The 13,021-nt window shown below is 50.7% G+C and overlaps 1 protein-coding gene across 1 annotated transcript in view; it reads right to left on the bottom strand.

The window, feature by feature from the left end:
• Nucleotides 1-314: 314 nt before the first annotated feature.
• The window catches only part of hk2 (hexokinase 2), a 70,482-nt gene continuing 57,775 nt past the window's right edge, over nt 315-13,021 (bottom strand). Inside the window, exons 13-18 of the mRNA XM_038785270.1 lie at nt 10,739-10,834; nt 9,956-10,055; nt 7,452-7,635; nt 5,637-5,792; nt 3,202-3,435; nt 315-2,314 (exon numbers count right to left, since the gene is read on the bottom strand). Of these exons, the coding sequence (XP_038641198.1) occupies nt 2,170-2,314; nt 3,202-3,435; nt 5,637-5,792; nt 7,452-7,635; nt 9,956-10,055; nt 10,739-10,834 (915 nt within the window). The 3' untranslated portion in view covers nt 315-2,169. The remainder of the gene's footprint in view (nt 2,315-3,201; nt 3,436-5,636; nt 5,793-7,451; nt 7,636-9,955; nt 10,056-10,738; nt 10,835-13,021) is intronic.

Here is a 13,021-nt window from a genome sequence, read left to right as displayed (position 1 = left end):
GTCAGTATTAATATGGCTGGTTCCAGTTCAGTTTCTGATCAACGGGACCCCCCCCAGGATGTTGAGTGTGGGGGATTCAGCGATGGTAATGAATTGAATATTGAGCTTCTATCTGTCACTCGATGGGTTTGGCCACATTGCTGAGGCAGGGTCCATTCAGTGGAACCAAACTGTGCAATGATTCACCACAAGTCCATCGGACTATGAAACACAATATATTGAAGGTGGTAAAGGAGTAGATGCTTGATCCAGCTGGATAGATTCCTGAACTACTTTAACAGAAACCAGAGACACAATAACCACAAACAGGCCTGTTTTAATGGGAAATGTATAATTTAATCCACAAAGTATGTAAAGAGGGAGTAAACAGCAAGTGGAACAGTGATAGCAGCCTTATTAAAAGCCCAGACACAATAGTAAAATAACACTTAACCATCAAAATAAATATTAATAAATAACACAGCCGAGTCCTCACATTTCAAAAGGTCTGCAATGCAAGGCTGAAGCCTATTGCACAATCTCCTTGCAGAGCAGCAGCTCACACTCATTATTTCCCAGGGGTTTGCAAACTAATTCTCGACAGACAGCCCAGTTACTGAACTCTGGGATGCCCCCTCAGGGTCAGAGTGCCGTGGCTCCTTGTTTATTGGGGAAGGTGAATCAGTGAGCGCAGGGCCCCGAGTAGCTTTGGTGGGTTTCCAAACTTCATTCGCAATACCGTCTGTTTAAAAAACCTCCGTGCCACCTTGTCACGGTTGAAGTCTGTTCTTTGCAGAGACTGCGTTTCAGAAAAGCTTAAAAATGACCCCTTTGAGAAGAAGAGGGGTTTTATAGTTAATTCTACCAGCAAACTGCTCACTCTCAGCTAAACGGGCCTGGAGGTATCCGAAGAGGGATGTGGGACCAGTTGCCCACTTTAGAGTCTGAGCTGGCAGCTCAGGTCCTGCTGTCCGGGTACACAGTCGCGGTAGGCACAGCACATCAGCCCCCATGACACTGCTCCCTAAATCACAACCGTCTCAGAAGCCAGGGAGTTCGACTCACCCAGTGCCTGCCATTCTCTCATTAACCCATACACCTACACTCAAGAGTTCCTCTAGATGCTGATTTGGATGCAGAACATATGGATTGGAACGAGCAGTATTTCTCCTTCACCTTGCTAATCTGAGGTCCGGTTATGTTGCCTCCCAGATCCTGCAGCGCACGGGAATTTACTTCTGAAGAGAGTTGCAACAATCTGATTGAGAAATCCCAGATTTAATCCAGCCCTCCTCAAGACATCACTGACTCTCGTCCCCCCACACAATGGGAAGCAGGGATCGCCCCTGAGCAAACACATGGAACCATGGAAAACACACTGGAGCAACAGAGAGGGCCCTGGGGAGGGGCAGGTAGGTTGTTTGTTTGTGCTGTTATTGCTTAGGAACCAAATCGTACTTCTTCACTTAAAATAGTTGACCCGCTTCACATTGACTCAACCCCCAACCTGGACTGCAGGGCAACCACAGTGATCATCTCTCCTTCATGCAGATCCCATTCCAGTCAGCAGAATCATATTACTTTGGTATAAAAATAGACATCTATATATTTTCCTCCCCCCACTTCCCCAACACCTCCCCAATTAAAAACTCAAACTTCAAAAACAAATGGTTCCAGTTCTTGGCAAAATATCTGGCAGAACAACGTGAGGAATCAATAAACTGCAGATTTAAGCCTCCTGGGACCCCCCTGCCTCCCTCCCCTCTTTGCCCCGGGAATCAGAAAGGGTTGACCCTCAAACTCACCCACCCGCCCACCTATACCACTTTTTGGTCCTGTACATTTTCTTCAGTGTCTTCCACAGAGACAATGACGAGTCGTGTCAAAGATTGTGAACTCAATCTCTCTTTCACTTGTATCTGACGGGTAAACGGGAATCGAACCGTGCTGCTGGCCTGCTTGGTCTGCTTTAAGAGCCAGCGATTTAGCTGAGTGAGCTAAACCAGCCCCTAATAAAGTTTCTTGTTATTATCATCCTCGTCGCCAAGCGAGAGAGAGAGAATTTGTGCGGTGGGTTCCCGCTCTGGAATACCGAGATTGGGGATTTGGGGATGGGTACGCTTTCACCCAGCAGACAGAGGAAACGCTGGTTAAGGTGGGGGTGGTGGGGAGAGGGGATGGGGGGAGGTCTCAGTGCTGACCAGCCTCGCGGATGCGGCAGGCGACCGCGGTGATGAGGGCCGCGCCCTTCCCGCTGCCGTCCTCCGACTGCACGAACGTCACTTTGCATTTCGGGGCCAGGAGTCCGACTGTCTCGTGCATTATGGCGGAGAAGCTGCAAGAGAGAGAGAGAGAGATAATAATAATCTTTATTAAAGTGGAGAATGCGACGAGTGAACGAGGGAGCGAAACGTAAACAGGAGTCTCAGAGTGTGTGTGAGAAACACGAACTGCGCAAAACGGTAAGCATGGTAGCATTGTGGTTAGCACAACTGCTTCACAGCTCCAGGGTCCCCGGTTCGATTCCCGGCTTGGGTCACTGTCTGTGCGGAGTCTGCACGTCCTCCCCGTATGTACGTGGGTTTCCTCCGGGTTCTCCGGTTACCTCCCACAGTCCAAAGATGGGCAGGTTAGGTGGATTGGCCATGATCAATTGCCCTTAGTGTCCCTTAGTGTTGGGTAGAGTTACTGGGTTATGGGGAAAGAGTGGAGGTGTTGACCTTGGTTAGAGTGCTCTTTCCAAGAGCCTGTGCAGACCCGATGGGCCGAATGGCTTTCTCCTTCACTCTAAATTCTATTCTAGTCTATGTCTTGGAAATCAATCCAGACCAACATAAATAAATGGATGGAGAGACATTCAAGGAGTGGGACAACACTTGGGAGAAAATAAATAAAGTGGGCCGAATGGCAGAGCGGGTTCAATGGGCCGAATGGCAGAGCGGGTTCAGTGGGCCGAATGGCAGAGCGGGTTCAGTGGGCCGAATGGCAGAGCGGGTTCAGTGGGCCGAATGGCAGAGCGGGTTCAATGGGCCGAATGGCAGAGCGGGTTCAATGGGGCGAAAGGCAGAGCGGGTTCAATGGGCCGAATGGCAGAGCGGGTTCAATGGTCGGAATGGCCTTCTCCTGTCCCTGTGTTCTTCTAATGTTTAATGTTGGTCGTCTGAGATTGAAGCATGTCTGTACCCCCCCACCCTCCCTCCCCACCCCTCCAGGCCGACTTACTGTGGGTGCAGCTTGTACAGCGTCCCATCCACCCCAACAGTGACCTTGAGGTAGTCCAGGTGGCGGTTCTCCCTGATCTTGTCGACCACGGCGGCCATTCCTGCACCGCACAGCTGCGCGGCTCTGCGCGACACCACACCACACACCTCCTTCACGATGATGCTGTCGTCACAGGAGCTTTGCAGGCCCAGTTGCTGCAGGATGGCCCGAACCTGGAGCAGTGCCAGTCGATCACTGCAATAAGCAGAAAGACATCAGTAATAAACACCTTGAGCCCCAAGAGCTATATATAACTCAAAGAACAAAGAACAAAGAAAATTACAGCACAGGAACAGGCCCTTTGGCCCTCGCAGCCTGCGCCGATCCAAGTCCTTTATCTAAACCTGTCTCCTATTTTCCAAGGTCTACTTCCCTCTGTTCCCGCCCGTTCATATATCTGTCTAGATGCTTCTTAAATGATGCTTTCGTGCCCGCCTCTACCACCTCCGCTGGTAAAGCGTTCCAGGCACCCACCACCCTCTGCGTAAAAAACTTTCCACACGCATCTCCCTTAAACTTTCCCCCTCTCACCTTGAAATTGTGACCCCTTGTAACTGACACCCCCTCTCTTGGGAAAAGCTTGTTGCTATTCACCCTGTCCATACCTCTCATAATTTTGTAGACCTCAATCAGGTCCCCCCTCAAACTCCGTCTTTCCAACGAAAACAATCCTAATCTACTCAACCTTTCTTCATAGCTAGCACCCTCCATACCAGGCAACATCCTGGTGAACCTCCTCTGCACCCTCTCCAAGGCATCCACATCTTTCTGGTAATGTGGCGACCAGAACTGCACGCAGTATTCCAAATGTGGCCGAACCAAAGTCCTATACAACTATAACATGACCTGCCAACTCTTGTACTCAATACCCCGTCCGATGAAGGCAAGCATGCTGTATGCCTTCTTGACCACTCTATCAACCTGCGCTGCCACCTTCAGGGTACAATGGACCTGAACTCCCAGATCTCTCTGCACATCAATTTTCCCCAAGACCCTTCCATTGACCATATAGTCCGCTCTTGAATTTGATCTTCCAAAATGCATCACCTCGTATTTGCCTGGATTGAACTCCATCTGCCATTTCTCTGCCCAACTCTCCAATCTATCTATATTTTATTGTATTCTCTGACAGTCCTCCTCGCTATCTGCAACTCCACCAATCTTAGTATCATCTGCAAACTTGCTAATCAGATCACCTATACCTTCCTCCAGGTAATTTATGTAGATCACAAACAGCAGTGGTCCGAGCACGGATCCCTGTGGAACACCACTAGTCACCTTTCTCCATTTTGAGACACTCCCTGCCACCACTACTCTCTGTCTCCTGTTGCCCAGCCAGTTCTTTATCCATCTAGCTAGTACACCCTGAACCCCATACAACTTCACTTTTTCCATAAACCTGCCATGGGAAACCGTATCAAACGCCTTACTAAAGTCCATGTATACGACATCTACAGCCCTTCCCTCATCAATTAACTTTGTCACTTCCTCAAAGAATTCTATTAGGTTTGTAAGACATGACCTTACCTGCACAAAACCATGCTGCCCATCACTGATAAGTCTATAACTCCTCACGGTAAACATGCAATGTTCTGGCCTCAACTGTTTTCTCAGGTAACAAATCCACAGGCCAACCGCTCGCTGGGTGAAGAAATGTCTCCTCATCTCTGTCCGAAATAATCGACCCCGAATCCTCAGACTGTGACCCCTGTGTCTGGACAACCCCCACCATCAGGAACATCCGTACTGCATCCAACCTATCAAATCCTGTTAGAGTTTTATAGCTTTGTAGGAGACCCCCCTCATTCTTCTCAGCCCAGCAAATATAATCCGAACCAACTCAATCTCCCCACATACTTCAGTCCCTCCATCCCAGGAATCAGTCTGGTAAATCTTCGCTGCACTCCCTCTGGAGCAAGAACATCTTTCCTCTGATCTGGAGACCAAAACTGCACACAACATTCCTGGTGTGGCCTCAGTAAGGCCCTGTATAATTGCAGCAACACATCCCTGCTCCGGTACTCGAATCCTCTCACTGGCAACCTGGAAGTGACGCTGTGTAATGGTGGTAGTAAATAAGCCTCGGCCTAGTCAAGAGACTCCACAACCCCTGCTCTTATACTCAGAACACTGAGAAAAGATGTTCCTCATCTATTGTGGGATAAATAAATGCTCAGAGAGCTTTAACAGTCATTACAATGCAGAAAGCGGCCATCAAGTCCAATGTTTGTTCCCTGTGGCACATTCCATCAGTCTCCATTCCCTTTACCTTCCAATCTCTTTCCCTCAAATGTCCACCAAATTTTGAAATGTCCATCTTCTTGCTGGCAATCTCTGGCCTAAAACCTTACCTGGGTGCCGGCCTACCCACTCTGCCCTCAGACCCAGTCACTCACCTCTCAATGTGAGACAGGAATTTGGTCTGAAAGATGCCTCGTGTCTTCAGCCTTTCGGAGATCTTCCCTCGGAAGAGCAGGCCCCGCTTGGTGAAGTTGATCAGGATGTTGCGGACAATCTCCCCCAGGTACATCCCGCTGATCAACTTCTCAAACCTGCAGAGGCAATCGGAAAGGGGAAAGGCCTCAACACCTTTTAACTCACTGAAACCGTGGAAACCAGGGAAGAGGCCTGTGATTGGTTCAGCCTCCAGCGGAACCCATTTCTACTACCCCTCACCGATGTGACAATGTCGGTCGGTGGCTTAGTGGTCTTGTCACTGGACGAGTAATCCAGGCACCCAATGGACCCGGGTTCAAATCCCACCATAGCAGATGATGCAATTTGAGTTCAATAAAAAGCAAACCTCATGATTGCTGTAAATATACACATCAAGTTCACCAAAGCCCGTTTAGGGAAGGAAATCCTCTGTCCTTACCCACTCTGGCCCACAAGTGACTCCAGTCCCCCACAGCAATTCTGCCCCCTGAAATGGCTGGAAAGTCAGTTCAAGGACAATTCGGAGTGGGTAATAAATGCTGGCCTTGCCCAGAGATGGCCACATCTCATGGAGGGATTTGTTAAAATGGCCTCCTTCCATTTCTATTTAATAACGCGAAATCTTCCATTCGAGAGATAGAGAAAGAGAGAGAGCGAGAGAGAGAGAACAAACCTGGAGGTACCACTCCAACATCGACTAACTCAAATGCCTTGAACCCTCGACCTCAATATCTTGGCCAAGCATGCTCATGGGACAGACAGCGAGGCACTGAGGGAGGGGGGCATTGGATTGCTCTGCTTTTGATTCACCTGCCTTCTCAGAGCAGGGAACCATTCTCCTAACCCTTCTTAGCCAGGTGAGGTTACCCCTTCCCAAATCTCTTCGCGATTCTAATGCAGGTACGGAACATACAGTGAATGGTCGAACCCTCAAGAGTATTGACAGTCAGAGAGATCTAGGTGTACAGGTCCACAGGTCACTGAAAGGGGCAACACAGGTGGAGAAGGTAGTCAAGAAGGCAGACGGCATGCTTGCCTTCATTGGCCGGGGCATTGAGTATAAGAATTGGCAAGTCATGTTGCAGCTGTATAGAACCTTAGTTAGGCCACACTTGGAGTATAGTGTTCAATTCTGGGACGCCACACTGCCAGAAGGATGTGGAGGCTTTAGAGAGGGTGCAGAAGAGATTTACCAGGATGTTGCCTGGTATGGAGGGCATTAGCTATGAAGAGCAGTTGAATAAACTCAGTTTGCTCTCACTGGAACGACAAAGGTTGAAGGGCGACCTGATAGATGTCTACAAAATTATGAGGGGCATAGACAGAGTGGATAGTCAGAAGTTTTTTCCCAGGGTAGCGGGGTCAATTACTAGGGGGCATAGGTTTAAAGTGCGAGGGACAAGGTTTAGAGATGTACGAGGCAAGTTTTTTACACAGAGGGTAGTGGGTGCCTGGAACTCGCTGCCGGAGGAGGTGGTGGAAGCAGGGACGATAGTGACATTTAAGGGGCATCTTGTAAATAAATGAATAGGATGCGAATAGAGGGATACGGACCCAGGAAGTGCAGACTTGGAGGGCCGAAGGGCCTGTTCCTGTGCTGTACTTTTCTTTGTTCTTTGATTCCTCCCCTCCTTCCTGCACTCCACCTGCCGCTTGGACCCTGTTGACCTTCGAGCACCTTGTCCCAAGAAATCAATTCTGTCCAGAGGGCACTGGTGTTGTGAGCTACATCATGTGAACTACATCCCACCCCCTCACCGAGGGGGTCACCGTACCTCTGTTTGCCGGGGTTCGTGGACAGCAGGTCCACTTCACGGTCAAATTCCGTCCGGATGTCATCCAGGCAGTCATTGTCCCCAAATGCGCCCCACTCCATGTTGACACACATCCGCCCCTCGTCGCCTTCCACCATCTCCACATTCCTCATCTCTTCCATGTAGCAGGCATTGCAGCCAGTCCCTGGGGACGAGAAAATGCTCAAGATTAACCCACTCCTTGCGATCACAATAGGGAGGAAAACGGCAACAAACATTCCAAAACTGCCTTCAACATACGACCCCTGACCCTAATACAGGCCCTTCCCAGGAGTGTTAGCACCAATGTTCCACTCTGGCCCCAGACAAACGAGGAGGTTAAAAACCTGGGTTAGAGTGTGTGTTCGACTGCTGCAGTCACGTTTTTAAAGACATCGTAGTTTGAAAGGCTAGTATAATCTGGGAGCCAGGAGTGCAATTGAACCGTCGTTAATGGGCTAATAGAATTTTGTTTGGAGTAATTGGGATTCTCTGTGGAGTTAATCAGATTTCCGCTTGGTAAGATGATGTCATTGCTGGGTGGAGCTCTGGCAGCAGGTATTTTTCAGAAAGCATTCCGTTGTGAGCGCAATGAAGCTGTGACCAGAGGTGAAGCAGATCGGACTGCAGTTCAGTTAAAAGAGATTAACAGCCTTTAAAGCAGTGTAGACTTGTCTGAGGACAAGAGGGAACTGAAAGAAGCTGAGAAACAGCTTCTGAAGACAGACGGCCAGAGTTTCTGCATGGGTCTGGCAGGAGTCAGATCTTATCTTCAAAGCAGTGTCAAAGGATCTTTCTTTCTCAAAGTAGATTATCCAACAAGTAAAACAGGTATTCCCGAGTGATAAAGGTATTTTAACAATGGATTCAGAGCGGTGATGGTATCACTTGTTGTTTGAGTGGGAATAAAGATAGCAGTTAAGGGTGACTGTGATGGGTAGGATTGTTTCAGGGGTAAATGTAAGCTATTTTATGGTATAATATTAAAGATTTTAATACTGTGTTAATAATAACCTTTTTTTTAAAAATGTATTTTATTACAAACATGTATCAGAACAAGTTACAGCGAACAAACACCACGGGAAACATACTTCACAACAATCAACTATACAGTCTGTACAGATTTTTCCCTTTTTCACCCCCTCCCCTCCCCTGCGACGAACAGCTCCTCAAACACGGTCAGAAACATCCCCCAACTTTTCTCAAACCACCCCCCTTAACTCGTACTTTATCTTCTCTAACCGCAGGAAGTCTTAGAGGTCACCCAACCATGCTGCTACCCCCGGTGGCGATGCCGACCCGCCCCTCCAGCAAAATTCGCCGCCGTGCAATCAGAGGGGCAAAGGCCAAAACATCGGCCTTCCTCCTCTCCGTGAGCTCCGGCTTCTCTGAAACCCCAAATATCCCCACCAAAGAGTCCGGGTCCACTCCCTCCTCCACTATCCTGGCTAAGACCACGAACACTCCCGCCCAGAATCTTCCCAATTTTTCACAACATGTGCACATGATTCACTGCCCCCGCCCACACCTCTCACACTCATCTGCTACCCCCTGAAAGAACCCACTCATTCTCGCCTGAGCCATATGCACCCTGTGCACCACCTTAAACTGTATCAGGCTCATCCTTGCACAAGAGGAGGTCCTGTTTACCCTACACAGTGCCTCACTCCATGCTGTAAAGTTTGTTTTTAATATTCCAGATCAATTCTCTGTGTAATCACTCTTGCAACGAGGTATAGGGCGCGATTCTCCGACCCCCACGCCGGGTGAATCACGCCACGCTACCCTGGCACCCCCCCCGCGATTCTCCCACCCCCCAAAATGGCGTGTCGCGTTTAGCGGCAGGCTACTTGGAGAATCGGCGCTCGCCATTTCTAACGGCGACCGGCGATTCTTTGGCCCGGATGGGCCGACCGGCCTGCCAAACCCGACCGGTTCACGCCGGCGCCAACCACACCTGGTCGCTGCCGGTGTCAACATCGCGCGACCGCTGCATGTGGGGCCTGTGGGGGGCGGGGGGAGCATCGAGCACCACGGGGCGTGCTGAGGAGATATCTGGCCCGCGATCGGTGCCCACCGATCGTCGGGCCAGCGTCTCTAAAAGACGCACTCTTTTCCCTCCGCCGCCCCGTAAGATCAAGCCGCCATGTCTTGCAGGGCAGCGGAGGGGAAGACGGGGTGGCGACGACCAACCTGCGCATGCATGGGTGACGTCACTTAGGCGCCGCCGGCCACGTCATTCTGGCTGCGCCGCTTTGACGCAAGCATCAAGGCCCAGCATTCGAAATTCACGCGCCACCGGGGGTGGGGGGGGGGGGGAGAGAATAGGGGGTGAGGAGCCGGAGTGAAACCCTCTCCTCCCCCCCATGGCCAATCACTTGTCGGAGTGATCCGCAATGATATTGATCAACAGGACACAGGACAGACGACCAACTAAAGGACAAGATAAAACGCTTTAAATAGTTTACTTTCTCACTGACGCTCACCAACAATGAGACCAACTTCGCAGAAAGGGTCGTCATACCCACAGGACATCATCGTTCCGACAGTGTCGTTCACGATCGCTACCACCTCCAACTCAAACTCCTGCGGTTAGAGGTCAGAGACAGAACCAGTTAAAAAAGGCACTTTGCAATTCACCGGAGTCACTGTCGTCGAGTTTGACAGCACAGGAAGAGGCCAGTCTGCCCATCCATCAAGCTCCTATCCTAATCCCATTTCCCAGCACTTGGTCCGTAGCCTTGTACGCGACGGAGTTTCACGTGCTCATTTGAACATTTCTTAATAGTTGTGAGAGTTCCTGCCGCTACCACCCTTTCAGGCAGCGAGTTCCAGATTCCCATCATCCTCTGGGTGAAATATTTTTCCTCAAATCCCCTCTAAACCTCCTGCTCCTTACCTTAAATCTGTGCCCCCTGGTTATTGACCCCTCCGCTAAGGGGGAAAGTTCCTCCCTATCCACCCTATCCATGTCCCTCATAATGTTGTCCACCTCAATCAGGTCCCCCCTCAGCCTTCTCTGCTCCCTCTTGTGGCGAGACTGAGGGACAGCCAGATGGAGGCACTCGACTACCAATCTCCTGAGGGAAACCAGACTGAGGGACAGCCAGATGGAGGCACTCTACTACCAATCTCCTGAGGGAGACCAGACTGAGGGACAGCCAGATGGAGGCACTCTACTGCCAATCTCCTGAGGGAGACCAGACTCCGAGGCAACCTGATGGAGGCACTCTGCTGCCTACCTCCTGAGGCAACCAACCTGTCCTCACCTCTCTCCTCTTGATGGCTTCTCGAAGCAGGTCAACAACATCCTCTCCCTCACAGCCCGTCGCTTTGAATCCTTTGGTCCATTTTAAAAGAATGCCCTGGAGAAGATAAAGAGACAGAGGGTGTTGGCAGAAACATAAAACTAGGAGCAAAAGGAGGCCATTCAGCCCTTCTAGCCTGCTCCCCGGTTCAATATGATCAGGACTGATCTTCTATCTCAAAACCGTCTTCCCGCTTTCTCCCCACATCTCTGGATGCCATTAAAATCTAAACAATTCTCTTCCTGGAGTATGTTCAGTGACTTGGTCTCCAGAGCCTTCAAGGTAGAGTATTCCACAGCTTGACCAGTCTCGGAGTGAAGCTCAATCTGAAATAGTCTACCTCGTTTCCTGAGCTTGCACAACCAGGGAAACATTCTCCCTGCATCTACTCTGTCCAACACTGTTCGGATGACAAACGTTTCAATCAGATCCAAATTCAGGACCAATCCCTCATCGTAGGATCTCTCAACCCACTCCACCCACTTGTCTATGTCCGTTTGAAGCTCCCCACTCTTCTCCTCACAATACTTCCAAGTTTTGTAACATCTGTCTCACCTTTTGTTTCTTCAGAAGGCTGTGGAGGCCAAATCACTGAGTGTCTTTAAGACAGAGATAGATGGGTTCTTGATTAATAAGGGGATCAGGGGTTATGGGGAGAAGGCAGGAGAATGGGGATGAGGAAAAATATCAACCATGATTGAATAGCGGAGCAGACTCGATGGGCCGAATGGCCTAATTCTGCTCCTTATAGTCTTAGAATGACAAAGTGCTTTCTCCTTCCAACGAAGCCATCTTCCTTCCTTTTCACATTTTGAAATAGATCAATTATAATTGTGTCTTGTTATTGCCAAAATCATTATTCAATAAAATGGTTGTTTTAACACAATACTTGCAGTCATTTATTCCTGTTTTTCAAACCTCACCCAGCACATTTTGATGAGATATTGGCAAATAACGCAGGATTAAAGCTTGACCCCCCTCGGCGGCGCGGTGGGTTAGCACTGCTGCCTCACGGCGCCGAGGTCCCAGGTTCGATCCCGGCTCTGGGTCACTGTCCGTGTGGAGTTTGCACATTCTCCCCGTGTCCCACAACCCAAAGGATGTGCAGGTTAGGTGGATTGGTGATGCTAAATTGCCCATTAATTGGAAACATGAATTAGAACAGTACAGCACAGAACAGGCCCTTCGGCCCTCAATGTTGTGCCGAGCCATGATCATGGGTACTCTAATATTTTTTGAAAAGTTTGACCCCTCCCTCTAAGGTGCCAAAAATACATCGGAAACACATGTTGGGCGGGATTCTCCACTTTAGGGGACCAAGTCCCCATGCCCGCCGGAAAACGGGCGGGAAACACTGAGAACTTTTTCCTCGAATACACGGACCGACACAGCGGGCGTAGACCGACACAGTGGGCATGGACCCACACAGCGGGCGCTGACCCACACAGCGGGCATGGACCCACACAGCGGGCACAGACCCACACAGTGGGCGCAGACCGACACAGTGGGCATGGACCCACACAGCGGGCGCTGACCCACACAGCGGACATGGACCCACACAGCGGGCATGGACCCAATCAGCGGGCGTGGACCCAATCAGCGGGCACGGACCGAATCAGCGGGCACGGACCCAATCAGCGGGCGCGGACCCACACAGCGGGTGTGGACCCAATCAGCGGGCGTGGACCCAATCAGCGGGCGTGGACCCACACAGCGGGTGCGGACCCACACAACGGGCACCGACCCACACAGCAGGCCCGTACGGAGGAAGGTTTGTTCCCCCCACAGATCGCAATGGCCCAATGATCGTGAGCCTGGCCACCGCTGAGGCCTCCCCTCCGGAGTCAGATCCCCCACCAGGACCGCCACCGTGGCCACGGGTCCGAGCTCCCACCAGGTGGTACCAGGTGAACCACGATGGCGGGAACGCGGCCGGTCAACCACGGAGAATCACCACGTGGGCCTCTTCCAACTGCCCCGACCGGCGCCCCGTTGACAGCGCGAGACTGGCACGTACGCGGTGAATCGCGACAGCGCCGTCGCCCCAGATTTCCGGCGTGAACAGCTATTCTCCGCGCCGGGCGCGATTCTGGCACGGAGTGTCGGAGAATCCCACCCCAGAATGTTTCACCCCCTCTTCACTCTCCCCTCAAGGCAGGATTTTTCCACAACATTTCCCTCCAGTGCTCACCGACAGCTGAACTCTGGGAACCTCTCTCCTGGCAATTCATCCTAATTTACCTA

The sequence above is a fragment of the Scyliorhinus canicula genome, chromosome 26 (assembly GCF_902713615.1).
Source record: "Scyliorhinus canicula chromosome 26, sScyCan1.1, whole genome shotgun sequence".
Classification (NCBI taxonomy): domain Eukaryota; kingdom Metazoa; phylum Chordata; class Chondrichthyes; order Carcharhiniformes; family Scyliorhinidae; genus Scyliorhinus; species Scyliorhinus canicula.
Note: the sequence above shows the minus strand (reverse complement) of the source record. Positions and strands in the feature narration are given on the sequence as shown.